Source organism: Euwallacea fornicatus, chromosome 24, assembly GCF_040115645.1.
Source record: "Euwallacea fornicatus isolate EFF26 chromosome 24, ASM4011564v1, whole genome shotgun sequence".
Classification (NCBI taxonomy): Eukaryota; Metazoa; Arthropoda; class Insecta; order Coleoptera; family Curculionidae; genus Euwallacea; species Euwallacea fornicatus.
Window position 1 is genome coordinate 3,070,964 of NC_089564.1, and position 18,372 is coordinate 3,089,335.

Consider the following 18,372-nt stretch of genomic DNA (forward strand, 5'->3'; position numbering starts at 1 on the left):
TCGATACGTTGAGACAAACCAATAATTTGCTCATTAATTAAGGTATTTATAGTCAGGCTATTGATCCGAAGGCAAATCTCTGAGTATTGATTCAATTATGCCAAGGGTGGAATTAGATAATAACTCATCGATTGTGCTATTTTACAGTTATACCTTTTTAGCAGTTTTAAATAAGTCCCAACGCCGAATGTTCTGTTTGAACTGCCAGAGGTTGGAGATTTGCCACGAATCATAGAAATAGAGTAAAACGTGCCTGATTCAGCCAAATGTATCAATCTGGGCTTCTAGTGCGGTCAAACCCGGAATGAGCTCGTAAAATGACCCAAAGTTGTGTGAAAGAACGATATTGCTCCGAATCCATAAGATCGCTACGAAGTATATGAGAATCGAGCAGTTTTATCAAGCTAAGTGTTGAATAAGTTGAAATAGCGAAAAATTTGCTTAAAACCCCCCAAATTATCGGATTTGTTTGATTTGCCACGATTCACGAAAATAGCCCGAGACATTCTTAATTCGGTGAAATGTATTAATCTGGGCTTCTTGTAAGGTCAAACCTGGAATAAGGTGATAAAATAGCTGAAAGTTGTGAAAAAGGACGATATGGCTTCTAGTCCATAAGATCTATAAGACCGGTATAAAAATATTGAATGTCCACGCAGTTTATATTGCGTTTTTGCAAATTTGGGCATTGGCTAAATTAGCTAATTTTGGTATATTTTAGCTAGAAAAGTAGGAAGTCATGTCGATTTTTCCAAAAATTCCAAATTTCCAAAATTTTTTTCGTAAATGCAAACATTCTGCTACGAGTTTAGAACGAATGTGATAAAGCGTTTTTCCTTTTAAGGTAAAACTCTAAGCAATTGTTGTGGACATTGAAAGAGACACTTTGCAGTTTCAAAACCATCGACGTTTCGACCGTACATTTTGTCCTCCCCGACTTTCGGGACAATTAAATTCTAAACATCCTCATTTCGATATAAAATTTGTTCTTCTCCTTCAAATACTTTTCATTCCATTTTCAAACGTAAACCGGGAAGTCAACGATCTTTCATCGATACCAATTTTGAGCGTAATGTAATTGTGATGGTGACTTCATTTGGCCACTACCTAACCTGAACTAACCTGTAAAATTCACAACAAAACTTGGTAGATACTCACCGTCACCCGAAAACTGTTGAACAAATAGTAAAAGCACCACGTAATGATCACATTATAATACAGTGCAACGAAGAATGTGACCAAGCAGCTGGAAATCCCTATTCCACCTAGCCAAGGATGGATCGTGTTCCAGACGCCTAAGGAGCCCAAACGCATCTTCTGCCCTATGCCTAATTCTATGAGGAACAGAGGGATACCCTCCAAGACTAACATCACTGCCACTGGTATCAGGAACGCACCTGAAATAAAATAATTATCTTGATCTCTACATTTACGTTCACTCCAATCCAATTTGACCCACTTGCCGGTATCTTCCTTTGAAAAACTTAATTAAGAATGTTACAGCCATTTTTCCGTAATTTAAACCCTTCACTCAAAAAAAAATCGAATGCGCTTGTCTAAACCACCCTATACAGGGTGTCTGTAAAAGGTCATTTACTAAAAGCGAAAAGTTAAAAAAATGTATAATTACTTATGAAGTGCCCGATTTATTAGTAAAAATTGCGTTTTCAAATAGTTTACGAGATATTCAACTGTGAGCATAGTTACTGCACTCCCCCGAAGGTATACCGAAAGGTGGTTCCGGGGGGCGGAAGAGGGGAGGTGGTTTTAGTGGGCAGGCAGGCTGCATACAGCTTGAATCCCACACTACCCGGTCGCCAAACAACAGGCCGGGTGTCTTTGGGAAGATTTCCACCTCCTCGCAAAAAAAAAAAAAAAAAAAAAAAAAAAAAGTTACTGCACTAGAGATGCGGCAAACTGTAAAAATCAAATATCTCAAGAAAGAGTGCTTGTAGAAAATTCTACCAAGGGACCTTTTTTTCCTAAAAGACGTAGGAAAATACAAATTTAATCGTAAATAAATTTTATACCAGGTGATAAAAAAATTATGCCCTTTTAAAGAGGGTTCATCGAGTGCTGACCACGTCCTCTACATTGTGCATCGAAAATGTAAACTAATTTTGATTTCTCACCCTTAAAAACCTCCCGATACGAAATTTTGTGTAGATGTAGCAGAATTACCAACGAAGTTATTAATTTTTTTCGATTTTTTAATCTTAACTTTGACACCCTGTATTTCTAAAACCGTCCACTTTTGGATTAGACAAATTAGGTTAAATCACCATATTCTCACCCCAGAAATATGTGGTAGGATATTGTACAGGCCTTTTACACACACCCTGTATTTAAAACTGCATCGACCCCGTATATTTGTTTTAATCTTATCCGTGTTTCATTTAAATAATTTTTCAATTTTTACAAGGTTTTGAAGTAATTACTGGCACGCCAACTTTGGGATGAGAATAATCATAGAAAATTCAGCGAACTGCGGCACATTGATCTAGTGGGATCAAAGCAGCGCCGATAGAAGAACCGAAGAACCCGCAAAAGTCAGGTATAATTAAAATTTCTTCGCGTATTTGGCTCATCCTTGTTGTCCTTATAGCTCGTTAAAATGAAAAAATTTGCTGCTTTTCTATGGTAAATCTATTTTAAGTATGAGACTTAGTGTTGATTCAGAAGTACAATAAATATAAAGTAAGTGATAAAATTAAAAAATAGAAACCAGAAATTTTCAAGGAAATCTTGGCAGTCCTTCCGCTGGTTGCAGCTGACCAGTACAGATCGATAGATAGTGACGTTGAGCGTAAATGCAGACTGTCAGGAAATAACCATCATAATGCAATTTTTGGACAAAACTTCAGTCTTATGTATTGTTTTCTAATCTGCACATTTTAAAAAGTCTTTTCCTACGAAACAGCAAGAATAATTTTTTGTTGTAAAATAAGCTAACTCGATAGATAGCTCTTGAAGGAAAGCTTATGACCAACTTTGGCGATTTTAATTTTTGAAAATTAACGTGTATTTTTGAGGTTTCCGTGTTTCACCTTTCACGACACAGCAAATGTAATGCCTGAAGAACTTTCACGTGTTCTTGATGAAGTTGAAAGTTATCCAACCGGCACAGTTCGTTCGTGAAAGACATCACTTTCTCGATTAACGCGTCACTTCATTTTTGAAAAGGAGAACAAAAATTGCGAAGTAAATCGTATTTTTCGAAATTTCATTGTTAAATTCAAATTTCGTCCTCGAAAATGTGATATTTGCATACACGAACATAAAAATGTGTTCAATTTACTATCACAGTATTTTATTTTTATTCCATGGAATTCCAATGGAGTATAAAGGAGTTTAGCGAGAACAAGATCGTTTCGATTGAACATGTTAAAATTCTAAATGAACTACCCTGAAATCGGAACAACTAGACATCTAATCGATATCTGTTTCTGAATTGATATTAAATATTAAGTCTATAAATAATTCTATTTATAGGTGCAGGAAACATTTCAGAAGTGATATTTAGATTGGCTTAGTTAGCAAAGGATTCTATGTTCTCTTAGAATGATGGAGGATTTTAATTTAATTAGGAGGTGACGATTTTCCGAGCGTCGAAGGCGACATTATATCGAGACAAGAAAATAGTTAAACTTCATCAAAATACCTTGTTAGTTAATTTATAATCTATAAATAAAAATGCAGCGTGGATCAACGAAATTAATTGAATAAAAATCGTCAAAGCAGTGGGCAAACAATTCGGCCTGCTTCAGCAATTTTCACCTACATAAGGGCCAATTTGTTTCCAGAAAGCGACTCGGCATTGTTAACTTTCACACCCTTTCAAGAACGCACAGTAACGACATCTGCAGCCACTTGCAAAGAATATGAAACTATTTATTATACATGATGTCCCTAAAAAGTCTGTATACACTTCTATCGCAAATTTCTGAGGCGGAAACGTGACGATTTAACCCAATTTACCTTAGTCCAAAGGGAAATAATCAGAACTATTTTCAAAATACGTTATGTCAAAGTAAAAATTAAAAAAAGGGGAAAAAAATTCCTTGGTTTGACGTGCCATAATATCGTCGTTATCGTCGTGTCGGGGGGTTTTTAGGGGCCGGGAAACAGAATCCGTTTATGTTTTCCACGTACATTTTAGGGGGCACCAGTCATCGCTAGGTGAGCGCTCTTTAAAGCGGCATAACTTTTGTATCGCCCGGTACAAAATTTGGTTCTGCCTAAATTCGTGTTTCTCATACAAGTTTTGCGAAAAGAAGATGTTTCAGTATAGGTCTCTAGGGGCATTCCTTCCTAAGATATTTGAAGTTTAACTATCTTGAAAACAGCTTTAAAGCACATATCTATTCGTATAGTGAAGCAAAATAAATAACAGAAATTGATATAGTTGAATAAAAACATGTAGATTTTTAAAAAATTATAAGTTTGGAGATTAATTGAATGTTTTGGTTCTTTTAGTTTGAACTGCATGAATAAATATGTACTTAAAAGTTGTTCAAAACATGCAGCGAACTTTAAATTTCAAATATCTCGAAAAAGGAGTGCTCGGAGGAACTTCTATCGAGGGACCTTTTTTCATAAAACATGTAGAAAACACAAATTTAGCCACGAACAAATTTTATACCGAGTGGTAAAAAAGTTAGGCTCCTTTAAAAAGATTTCGACTACTGTTGACAACGCCCTTTACAATATGTATCGAAAATGTAAGCAGATTCTGGCTTCTCACCCACGAAAACTCCTCGATGCCACATTTGTTCTGAGGACAACATTATAAACCACGTAACTAATCGTTTTCCTGTTTAACCTTCATTTCAATGTCCTGTACTTTGAGAACAGTCCACTATTGAACCAAGGTAAATTGAGTCATATACAGGGTGTTTCCTAGGTACGGTACATAACTTCGGGAGCGTATTCTACAGCTAAAATAAAGGTAATTTTGTTATGTGAACTATATCCCAAAAATGCTTCGTTGCGGAAATACAGGGTGTGAAAATTTTATTGTCTGAAATTTAATGTCTCCCGCACAGATAAATGAACGGTGTTGGTGACTAGTAAAATGTCGACAATTTCGCTACCAAACTGGCAAGTATACAACAAAAAAATTCATATTTTCATACAAGTATTTCTTCTCTTAAAAATAATAAAAAAGAATGAAAAAATTTAGCCACAATGTTTTTTATTTATTTGCTCGAAAACGGTACGTCCTACGAAAAAAAAAGTCAAGAGACCTTTTTTCTTCCAAATCGAACACATAATTAAAAAAGGAACAAAATATTACAAAAGAACAGTGGCGTACCACATTTTTCCTTTAAAATATCCAGAAATTATCCTGTCCGCACGCCACTGGTTACACAACAGCCACTATTTCTAGCGTAAAATACGCACCGTTGCTAACTCTCAAACCCTGCAAAATGTCACTAAAATTTCTCAAGTAGTTTCGGAAATATTTAAAAAGTTATAATTTTTTAAAGAAATTTTCACACCCCGTATTTTCGCAACGAAGCATTTTTGGTTTATATAAAAAAATTACCTTTATTTTAGCTGTAGAATACGCTCCCGAGGTTATGTACCGTACTTAGGAAACACCCTGTAGTCATATGTTGTCTCTCGTCTATGGTACGATTTTATACAGACTGTTTAGGGGTATCATGTAGATCGCCAGAATATCCAGGTCGTTGACGACGAAGTTCTAATGGCACATGCTAACTCAACCACCTCACCATTAAAACAAGGTAAGAGTTACTAAATAAAGTAGTTCAGTGGGTAAAATGGTAGGTGACAAAGTTAAATCGCTTAAAGATCTGGTTAACAATCATCAACCACTAACTCTTAATCGACTCTACGTGAATGAAAATATGGCAGTCTGGCAAACCTAGAGTCCAACTATGTGTATCGCCTAACTTCATCGATTAAAACTAGAAATAAATATCAAACTTTTTAATTTATAGAATACAGATTTTAAATCAATTTATCATGCTCAATACCTCCCCTAGGAACAATTTCAAGACGGTAAATCAATAACTCTGAGATTTATTTCCAATTTTCAAATAAAAAATATTAAACACCCTGGAAAAGAAAAGCAAGCAACTTTTTATAGACTCTATTTAGCTTCATCGCTTTATTATTTTGTCTAATAGCAGGCTTTCCTCATTTGTACCAATATTCTGGAACACCCTGTACATGACGTATTTTATGAGTTCATTTTCATTTTGTAGTTCTGCTTTCAAAAATTTTGAACGCAGTGTGCTTTCTATCCCAAAAAAGCGTTTTAGCACTGAACGTATTTCCTAATCGTTCATTTTGATTCGATACACCTGGTATGTATGGTATAAAAAAGCTCCATTTTCTTTTGTATCTATCGCCGACAACTCTTTTCCCTTTTGTGGTGAAAGTAGAAGTTGTGGTGCTTAGGCTGTTGGTCCTTGGACATGCTTTCTCCTCTGAAGACTAAGGATGATGTGACTGTGAATGTGGGTTTGTGGTCTGATTTAAAAGGAGAAGATCTGATTGTTGTTTTTAGAAAATTTCAAGGTAAGTTTTGATAAGTCATCGAAAACGACGTAAAAATAGCCGAAAACAGTTCATTTTGTAGTGACATTTAAGCTGAGATTCGAAGTGGCATTTCGTTTTTGTTGTTCATTTTAATGATCTTTAATCTTCCTTTTTAGGAATTCAGAGAATTTTCAAATATAAAATTTCTCACATTCCCAAAGACATTCAGACAGAGTTTCCCAAAAACAATGGTGCAAATCGGAAACAATTTTAATTTCCGCTAGCGCGCTATACTAATTTTTACTAAAGTTTCTGGAACATCCTGTAGGGACACAAAATTTCTGGAACTTATATTCTAACGGTTCTTAATTCAAAATTTAGAAACACCAATTTCACACTAAAGGGCGCGTTTGAAAGTCGCGTCCTTGGAGTAATTATAGGTCAAAGGAAGGGGAATGAAGAGCAAATTCCTTCCTCTTTTCCATTTATTCGCAATAACATTTCAACGGTATTGCCGTCTTTTCCAGGCTCTAAATATCATTAAAACTTCATTAAGTTCAGTAATTTTGTGAGTTATAATTCATAATAATTTATCTCTTTTTATGTATTAACCTCTATAGGAACACAATGCTCCACATTAAATCGGGAAATTTTCTGTACTCGCGAGTTAAATCAAGAACAACTTTCTGGATGTGGTGTAAAATCTACAGAGGTTTTTTGATTGCTGTATTAAATCAGATTTTATTTTAATTCCTCGTGTGAAATCTTGACATTCTTTTCCAACTTCAAGCAAAATCAGAAACCGACCTGTACTTCTTATGAAACTTATAAAATGCGAAAAAGTTTCAGAATTTCTAATAAAACCAGCAGAGATTTTTCGAATATAGCGTGAAATCTGTAGGTTTATTTCCAGCTTCGTATAAAATCTGGTCCCCCTTTTCAGGCTTCGAAAGTCATCTGAAAAAACTTTGTGAATTGCTTGTGTAATCTGGGGATTTTCTATACTTCTAATAAAATCAAAAACATTTTTTTGGATCTCTGGCGAATTCCGAAGAAACTTCCCTATATCTGTAAACAACCCACCTGAGACGTCTTCATAATTAATTTTGAATTTCAGATACAAAGCCCCTTCGATTGACAACCTTAAGAAATTTAAGATAAAATGACTAGACGGCCCCTGAAATGCAAATTGAACTTACATTCACCATTGAAACACACTATGAAACACAAACTTATGTTTACATTCTCCATTTTGTCGATATATTCGTCTAGTATATTTATTGCACGAAACTACTCCTGCAACCAATATCTCGTGATTTAATGGTTAAAACCTGGATTTAAATTGTATACAGTTTCACAACTTCTTTTACATCGCTACTGTATTGAAACAATTCAAAACTTGACCTAATCTGACGGTTAAGTAAAACTTAAATTTACATATTCGTTCAAAAACATTGACATAAAATCATCTTATCACGCAATTATCTTTAAATTACTTTAATTAATTATTGACTAAATTAATTCAATTAATTAAAGTTTGTGCCTGAAGTGAACCATTACCTCCACCATTCTGCTGGCACAAATAAGGAAACCTCCAGATATTCCCCAATCCAACAGAGTATCCAATAATAGTCAAAAAGAACTGAATCTTGCCAGACCAGGCCACGTTATCCTCCTGGTCCAGACAAGGAGACCCCCTTGATATCACCGACCCCCTGGGCCCCTGAAGAACAATCGTCACTCCAGGTTTCCGGTTGTCACCACTCCCTTGCCGGTTGTTTAGGGGCGCCAATTCATGACCATTCCGGGTCAGTTCCGGTGTTTTCCCGGCCATCAAAGTTCAAGTCTACACAATACACGGGAAAATTATTTGATGTTGTACACGTTTTTTTTTTACGATTAACAGTATACAGGGCAATAATTATCCCATGTTATGGGTGAGCACAGCTGAGGAAAATTGGGAAATCTCCGTCTTTAAGAAGGGTATTAAAGATTTACTCCGCTAATAATCAATATTGAGAGCATGTGCTCGCGAGCGACTTTCGTCCTTATTGATCTGTGACGCGATACTTTTCACGTTACGGGAGTTCCTCGTCTGGAAGTTGCCGATAGACTGAACGCAATTTTGTTGTGCTATCCTGGAACGGGCTATCCAGGAACGGGTATCCTTTTGCATGCGTTCTTGAACCGCTTTGGACAACCTAAATCGTTTCTATAGGGGTTGATTCTAAAGTAGTGCATCTGCAAGGGATGAGTAGCAAATTACCTACGTATAACATCCCCTTTCATCAAATGCTGAAACTTAATTAATAAATAAAAGAATAAAAATGCTTTTTCTGGTTTCTCCTATACGAGGTGGGAAAATTTCGATGTCTTTGTAGGGGATCTACGAACAACTAAGAGATAGAAAAAAATTAATAAGACATTCTCAATGTTTAACAATGTATAATTCAATTTTTGGCATTTTCGAAAAACTCTCCAAATTTTTTTATTTCGTCAGTTACATAAAAATAATTTTTACAGTATTAGGATACTTTTTGTACGTAAATTACACTGACAAAATTTTTTTAAATTTAATGTCAATGGTTTTTAGAGTTATGATATAAAGTTACATTTTTTTAAAAACAAATCATATTTCTTTTTGGCATCATTAAAAATGCTTTTTGTCCAGTAAGATGGTACGCCACCTCACAACATCGAAACCGTATCAGAGTTATTAAATGTGAATTTTAGACATAATTAAATAGGGCGTAAAGGATCGGTGAGGTGGCCACCACGTTCTCCCTATTTGACGCCGCTTGATTTTTTTTCTGGGGAGACAAAAGATAATTTACATAAGATCACTAATGACAATATCCAGAAGCTTAGACAAACTTTTCAGTGTGTTAATAGTATTTCTAATATTCACGTGTTTAATATCGTACAAAATGTCGCGGAGTGAACATTTACTGCGAAAAAATATGTTTTAGTTAGATATTTTTAACGTTGTTAGTTTTTTGTCTTAGCTTGTAAATGTTTTATTAATGATAAGATTTAGAACTAAATTAAAATATTTCTTTTAGATTTAAATCAAGACTACGCGGCTGTTTTAATCAGGCGCATCATATGTTTTTCCACGTCAGTATTACACTCGCCTATCGCAGAAAGTGTTTTTCGTCAAAATAGGTAGATAAAGTTGGTACGAGACCCAAAAATTACATGATTTGTATAATATAATATATAATATTCACCTATTAACTTATATTATACATTAAAATTTCAACGGTGTATGATAACGTTCGACGCATGCGTCAGCACATAATGCGATATCATATTTATTGCACAAGAAACCAATTGCTTTCCGTTTGTTATTTTTTGCACAAACCACGCACCGTTTTATTTGTTTTTTGGTTATTTCTGCTTTAACTGGAAAAGTGGATGGAAAATGGCGTTCAATAAACCGCAATGGAGAATAGCCATCGTTTGGCTTATTGGTTCCACAATATCTTGGTTTTAATTTCTGATGTTTTGATTGCTCGTATCGAAAATTTTTAAAATTGAATCAACGGAATATTTTCCCCCTTCTTATTTAATAAATCACGAGAGATTTTAAAACTGCATAATCCACAAGAATAGGTTAAAATTTTTAGTTTTTTTAGGGTGATAAAACCAATATGAAGAAAATGCCATTCAATTTACTATAGTAAACACAAAGTACTATAGTAAGGTAAAAAAACTAAATTTAAGTCATTGAATTTACGCATCTTTGGGAAGCCGCCATTTTGGTTCTTTGGACAGCAGAGACTTGAAACTAGGAGGTTATAAAGTACATTAAATTATCTTCAAAATGAGGTGTCGCTCGATCCCCTTTCCTATTTAAGAATTTTGGGAATGAACACCCTCCCGCTTAAGGAACTGCGGATAGACAAATCCGAATTAGCCTAGAATGTTTTCCCCTCAAAAATAAGTTTTGCGAGCGTGTTTTCATAAATTCTCTTAGCTGTTCAGGGCGGCACGTTTTTCGTTTTCGAATGGTCACCCTGTATATGACTAGAGCTCTTTCGCGTACCGAAAAGGTTAAGGAAATATTAGCTAAAGAAACTACTTGCGAATTTTAAGATTCAATGCAAATACCCTCCTTTCCTAATTTAAGTATTAAACGCAATGAAGTTGAAATTTGTCAATACTAATTTCTAATTTAATATAGATAGTATCTCTTGTTGACTCTTTGAAATTTATTTTTGTAGAAAAACCTGTAAAAATGTTTTATTAATGATAAAATCAGCAAACTTCAAAACTAATGCTATTATAATACATTTTTTATTGATTCTATTCCAGCTACTTCTAACATTGGATTTGCATATAGTAATAAATTTCACGCGACCAAGAGACGTTCCCCATTAAGCGTTAACAGTTTGGGACACTGAAAACTTATGGACATTTTCCATTAACAAATTTTAGTTATTAATTGCTACGTGTGTCCTACAGAAAAAACTCCCTTAAAACTTACTCAGCTATATTAGTCGTCGAACAAGTCCTACATCATGTCGAAGACTCTACAAGGAGCTTCTTTATTCGTTCTTCTACTGACAGTTTCAGCCCTTGTCCCACACAAGATCTTCTCGAATGACGTTGAAGTAAATTCGAATAAAATTAAACATTTAGCCAAAGGATTAAAAAAGGCGAATAATTTTGAAACATTGAACTTCTTATACACCTCTAGTGAAAGCGATTGCATGGATTACTACACCTTTTACATGAAGCATCTATTTACACCACGGTTCATAGTAAAACGCGATTTGCAATGTAACGATAGTGAATCTCTGAATTATATCCTGGATGATGGTAATTCGGAATTTTTTCTTTATGTCCACGACTGGCGGGAATTTAACAAAACGTTTGGCCTTTTCGTGAAGTCGAAGTTCTTCAAGAACTTAAGCAGATATAAGATAATCCTTTGCCATCCTGCAATTACCGACGATTATGCCATATTGCATGGATTAGCTGAAGTTGTTTGGTCTGAGAAAATTTTGAATTTTGTTTTTCATTTCCATAATGCAGAACACGATAGAGTTGCCCAGTATAACCCTTTCACTGGTTATTTAAAATTGGTAAACTTAAAGGATGTACTTGAAGGTTTCGAAGAATACCCCGATAAGCTCAAGGATATCAACGGGTACTCATTGCGAATACTTAGTAAGGCAAAATATCAAATTATTAAACAGGCATACCGAAGATCTGCATTTTAGATTACCCCAACTATGTGAAAGACGAATTTCTATTCTTCGACTTCGTAAACAACTTGGAAAAGGCTCTAAAGAGGAGCCTGAATGCCACTTTGCTATTCCACAGCATCGATCTAGACCAAAGCACTGTGCACAACATATACCACTACATCTCCAACAATAATGTTGATCTATGTCTCCAGCCGCAGGCCATAAGTAGGAGGAATATTCCACCAGCGTATTTAAACAAAATCGACTTTTCCAATCCTCACTTGATGAACAACATTTTGGCAATAGTCCCTGAGCCTAAAATTGTAGACAAATGGAGTTACATCATTTCAAATTTTGTCAAGGGTTCCATTATATTACTTTTTCTCATGAGCTTCATTGTAGCTCAGATAGATCGGTTTCTGATTGAAGGAGGTTTAGATATTGAGTTCTTCCTTTTCACAGCGCTGAGGGTACCAATGCCATATGCTATTAAGAAGAGGACAGCCACAAGAGCAAGTTGGCTCATCTTCCTTTTATTTTTTGGAATACTCGTTGATAATTTCTATTTGAAGACTCTTCTCTCAGACAAATTTGAACAAGATATAACCACCAGTGAAGACCTAATTCGCTCTGGATTAAAAGTGTATGCCTCCTACTTCGAAAACTACAACCCCAAAGACATAAATCTTTCTTACCCTTACGTATTAGTAAACAAGAGTACTTGGAAGACTTTGATTTTCGAAAACGACGGTGAAACAGCCTTTTTGGGCACCTACATTGAGCTGAATCGAATCATGAGGTACTTCGCCAACAAACACATCTACTTTCGGTACCACTACCTGCATGACGTGGCACTGCCGAAATTTGCAAGTTTGGTGATAAAGATCAGATCTCCCTTCTTGGGAAAAGTGGGGGCGTTAGCTGCTAAAGTAATGGAATTTGGAGTGTCCGGTGTGGTGCCCTATAAAACTAAAGAAATCCCAGTGCCAGATGTGCTCATAACTTTTGAGCATTTCATGGGGGTCAATATAATTTTGTTAGGAGGGCTCATGGTCGCCAGCATTGTCTTTGTTGCCGAGTTATATTGGAATAGGTGTAAGAGGTTGATTTTGAGAGTAAGGCCATACAGAAAGGGCAATATTTGTGGTTTATATTAAATTGTTAGCATGGGGGTTGGTATAGGCAGAAATACTTTTACTGGATGTTGGGTATACCAAGCAATTATAATTTCACAAAATACTAACTAGAGCGCGTGTAAAAAGTGTTGTAACACGCTTACAATTTTCATAAATATTAATATCTCATTTTAAAAAAAATGCTTAAATAGGTATAATTTTATTTCAAAAAAGGGTGTTTTACGCACTATTTTCGATGATCAAATTTTTCACCCCTATTTACCTCCCTGTGTTAACTTTTTATTTTCAAACGGAAAAGTACCTATTGTAGTACATCAAATAAAAGGTAATCTAATAAGGAATAAAATGGTATACTCAGCTCTAAAATTGGATCTAGAGTTGCCTTTAAACAGAGAAAATAAAATCTTCAGCGTAAAAATATTTAGTTTTTATCTTTACTCCCTAGATCAACAATCTATTATTATTTCACTTTGAAAGACATTAAAAAAATGACAATAAAATGTCGAAATTCCAAATCATCTTCAATATAAACAATGTTTTAATTACATAATACTTTGGTTTTCATAGAATAGAATTCATTAGTAGTCCAAATCAGTTGTTGGGCTTCTTTCGCAGTCAGAATATCAAAAAAATGAATCGTTTAGCAGAATGGAAAAGAATTTAGATTTTAATCTTTTTGGGATGTTGAAATCGCAAAAGAACTTACGATGAGGTGTATTTCCTATTAACGAAAAATATCAAGACCGACCTATTGATGGAAATGGAGTTTGTCGAATTAATAAAACAGTCCAACAAATTGAAGTGTGAAAGCTGCTTCAGAATATAGAAGACCTCAAACAGCTCAGTGGTGATAAAGCACTAGACATTTTTTAATCTATCATTGAAAAACCCATACAGTCTACCAGCAAACTTACCGAATGAATTTTATGTATCTGCAAAATCAGTAAGCAACTTTTAAAACGGGGAAAATTTCATCCATAGAGAAATTCCCTTACCCAAGAGTTGACACATGAAGATTTTGATCTTAGAATGAAATTTTGTGAATGGATGCAAGAAAAAGGCATTCTGGATAATAGATACTTTTTTAGAATCTCATTTTCAGATGAAGGAACGCTTTGCTTAAATAGCTCTATTCATCGACATAATTGTCGTTACAGGTTTACAGACAAATCCCTTTGGATGCAGATTCTGCGTTCACGACATCCACATAATCTCAACATATGGATGGATATAACCGGAGATCAGTTCATCGGTCCACTTTCCATTGAGGAGAACTTAAACAACGCATCATACTTACACTTACTGCAACACGAAACAGTTCCATCAATCGTCGTGCTTTTTCCTTTAAAAAATGGAAAACAAGTAGCCAATAATATTTGGTGCTAACAAGAAAGTATATTACCACGTTATGCTATGGCTGTCAGAAAGTACTTATCTCGATAAGATTTTTCCTTAGGAGATGGATCGGTAGAAGAGGTGCAATAGAATGGCCTCCACGATCTGCAGATCCTATACCCCTCGATTTTTTTGTGGGGTGACTTAAAGGGTTCTGCTTACAAAAGTTAGATGATTTGTGTCTTAGAATTCAAACAGAATTAGACTTAATAATAGAAGCAATACTGGATAATTGCATACAAGGGTTCAAAGAATGACTGAGTCATTGCCAAATTGTTACTGAAGTCCAACTTGAGCATTTATTATGAGAATTTCTATTTGGTTTGATGTTATAATGAGTTATTTTATTTTATATCAAATTTTATTTTTTAACAAAACTGTAGATTCCATTTTTGTTCTGAGTATACCGTTGTATCCCTTATTGCACTATCTTTCACCTGATATACTAAATGGATTTCTTTCAATTTGAAAATAAAAAGCTAGTGATGGTGGCTGTATAAAGGTAAAAAATTTAAATATCGAAAATAATGCATAAAATGACTTTTGTAAAATAGACTCATACGTATTTAAGCGTTTTTTAGACGTATCAGGTATATGAAGGTGTTGCAATATTTTTTACAAACACTGTATATTAATCTATTATAAGAGCAGTTTCTTCTCTTTTCGGTTTCGTGCCTCCATGAATTTTGGCTGTTAGGTGTTTTCAAATGATCGATTTTTAATTTAAAAAATGTAAGGACGCGGTATAAAACTAAGAAAAGCACCTATATGGTTGCAACTTGTACAAGAGTATTGCAGGACGATATTCTAGAAAAAAAAACATGGAGAATCGTCTAAAAGAAGAAAATTTCAGGAAACTAGGAATTCTACGAGGAGGAGAATTTTTCTGAGATAAAGCTTGATACAAGTAAAAACTCCAGAAAAGAACTTCAGAGACTTTTAGTATACACAGTCTTTCATCAAGTGAGTATTTTTCAGAAACTGCGAAAAAAAAAAAAAAATAGATGGAAAAATATGTTTTGAGATTTAACGAAAAAACGTTTAGCATTAAACGTACAGTGGTGGCCATAAGTATGAAATACTATTTTAATTTGATAAAATATTTATTAAAAAGTATTAAACAAAAATTACACAAATGCTTGAAGGTCTTTATTTAATTTCCTATAATTATAACGTAACATTAAGATTTCTAATTGAAAAACTTTTTAGAAAAATGAAAATGAAAAATTATACTTGGACAAAAGTATGGAATATTTTTTATATCATGGTATGGAGCCTGCCATCTTAAGTAAACTCAATATTTTGTGGCATACCACTAGCATCTAGCATCTAGCATAGCCTGACATCAACGCTGCATTGAATCAATTAGATTCTGGCACGTTGAGAAAGAAATGTTTTTCCATTCTTCTTGTATGATCCTCCACAATTCTTCAGTATTTGACACGTGTCTTTGTCTAATTTTTCGTTTCAAATGGTCCCACAGATGTTCGATGGGATTTAAATCGGGAGATTGTGAAGGCCATTCTATAACATCTATCTGCTTTTTTCGGGTGTCCAAAACAGATGTGAGCTTGCAAACTTAATTCTGACCTTTCGGTTTTTTTTGGAAATTAATGGTTTCTTCACTGCCAATTGTCCAAACCATCCAGTATTACATAGATGACGCCTCACAGTACGATCACTAATTTCAATGCCACTATTAGTTGTAATTTCTTCCTTTATTAAGAACGATGATTTTTCGGGATTTTTGGAGGATATAATTTTAATACGTTGGTCTGTATGGGCTGTTGTTTTTCTGGGACATCCTGTTTTCGGACGGTTTTTTACGGCGTTGAATACCCTAAACTTCCTCAAAATTTTCGATACGCACCCCTGACTCACATTAAATGTCTTTGCGATGTCCTTCTGATTGGCTCCTTTATTCGACATTTCCACTATTCGTGATCGAAGATCTTCCGAAAGATATTTTTTTTTAACCATTTCGGTTTCAAATTTTATCGAACTGTAACACTCAATACTGAATACTAAATGCAAAATAAATTCAAATCTATGGTATTCCATACTTTTGCCCATCTAAAAAAATGTGTTTATCGGTGAAATTTTTGATAGCAACATTCTGTAAATACTGTATGGTTTAAAATGTAGAATTGACCTATACCAATTTAAACATACCAGAATGGAAGAAAAAAAGGCTCTTTAGCTAAATAAAGTTTCAAAAAATATTCCATACTTATGGCCACCACTGTAGATATTTGTCTAAAAGAAGACGTCTACAAATAAGCCAAAAGACAAGACGTTTGGAAAAATGAGAGTTTTTAAATATTTAATTTCTGAGAAAATAATTTTTGCGGGTTTGGATGAGAGAAAAGATTTCTTCTGACATTTGAAAGTGCCTTCTCCCGAATTTATTTATTCTGAGAAATAAAAATAGAAAATTGTCTTGAACGAAAGTTATTGATGCTCTAGAAACCTGTGGGGTGAAAGAAAACAATTTCTGATATAGAGACCACAACATTCAGTCTGCATACAGCGCAATCCAGCTTTTGTGAGGGATGGCGTTTCCGGTTTCATTCAAATTTCAGTTTCCTCATAAGAAACTTAAGTTTCCGTATATCCCGAATCTCATCGTTATTCACATTTACATTTTGATCGCCACGACTAGAGCTTATTTTTGTGAAAGTCGTATGAAAAGTAAAAAATGTGAGTCTCAATGTGATACTTTCCATGTTCGAGGAAATGTAAGCAAAAAATTTAGAAAATCGTCTAAAGAGAGAAAGCTTCGTGCCATAAAACACTGCAGTGTGAAAGGAGTAGCTTCTAGGAAGTAAGCGTCACTTTTTTGGGATTTATGTCTGAGAAACTGGATGGTAAATCTAGATAAAATAATCTAAAAAAAGGTGTCTGGCAATTCGGAATTAACGTGAACTAACCAGAACAACATTCTTCTTATTTGTGAAGCATTTAATCGAAAAGCTTTACATCTAAATGTGTAATCTAACACGTATCATGTTTATCATTTAACAATAGATATCGTTTAAATTAATGACACGTTGCTGAGGGTCTGGAGGAAAACTCCCATTACTGATGGTTTATATTCTGAAACTGAAATTACGATGTGTAATTGCTTTTGGGAATTACACATTTCGTCAAAAGTCTAAATTAATACGTTTTGGTGTAATAGAAAATTGAGAGTGCTGAGAGCACATCCTGAGACTTACAGTGGCGGACAAAAGTTTAGAAACTTTCTCGTTTTTAAATTTTTGTCTAAATATGAATTTATAGAGACTCCTCCTATGCATAAAATGTGTCTTTACAAACCGTATGAACCTCGTATAGGCTAGTTTATGGTATAAGTTTTTTATAATTTTATCGTTTGGACAAAATAGCTTTTTGCTCAGACAAAAATTTATAAACTTTTCGTTTATCTTCAGTTTGTTCAAAGTTTAAACCATTTTGGATCATTTATTACTACTAATATTATACGTTATGGGTAAAGCAAAGTGTATTTCAAGCGATTTAAAGGAAAAAAATATTCAACTGCATGAGAGTGGTCAAAAACAAATTAATATTGCTAAAAATCTTAAAATTAGTAAAAGTTCTATTTCAAGAATTGTTGGGAAAAAACCCAACATAAATCAGCGGTATCGCTGGGCTCCAGTTAGGCCCTAAAGACGTTGGAACCATCCCAATACACATCTGCTGCATCGCACCCCGCGATGCAGCACTTACCCCTACATGCCTAAACCCGGCCACGGTGCTGGCACTGGTTCCTCGATTTATCGCTGCTACGATTAATGGGGGGCACCATTAAACATGCCAAAGGAACCAGCGAGCCACATCTGGGCTTTGACCGTGGACATTCTTGGTAAAAAAAGTTTCCACAAACCAGGGGGCGGTGTCGGTTGGGATTGGTCAAGGGCTTATCGTGGTGATCTCCCTCCAGCCCCGCCATCCCTGGGACGCAAAAAATCTATAACTCCCTCGGGACATTCTCTCCAAGACAGTACTCGCGAACGCTCTCTCTCCCGTTTTCTCGGACACTTCTCGATCCCCGAACGCGAAATTCTCTGTTCCAAACCTCTGTTCAGTAACTTTTTTGTAAGTCACCCCTCAAATTGTACACGTGAACTTTCTCA

General features: G+C 34.8%; 1 protein-coding gene across 1 annotated transcript in view; it reads right to left on the minus strand.

Moving 5' to 3' along the window:
* LOC136346747 (sodium- and chloride-dependent transporter XTRP3) overlaps positions 1–8,606 on the minus strand; it is a 54,760-nt gene extending 46,154 nt beyond the window's left edge. The window contains exons 1-2 of the mRNA XM_066296136.1: positions 8,071–8,606; positions 1,159–1,397 (exon numbers count right to left, since the gene is read on the minus strand). Coding sequence (XP_066152233.1) covers positions 1,159–1,397; positions 8,071–8,344 — 513 coding nt within the window. The 5' untranslated portion in view covers positions 8,345–8,606. The remainder of the gene's footprint in view (positions 1–1,158; positions 1,398–8,070) is intronic.
* Between the last annotated feature and the right edge of the window lie 9,766 nt (positions 8,607–18,372).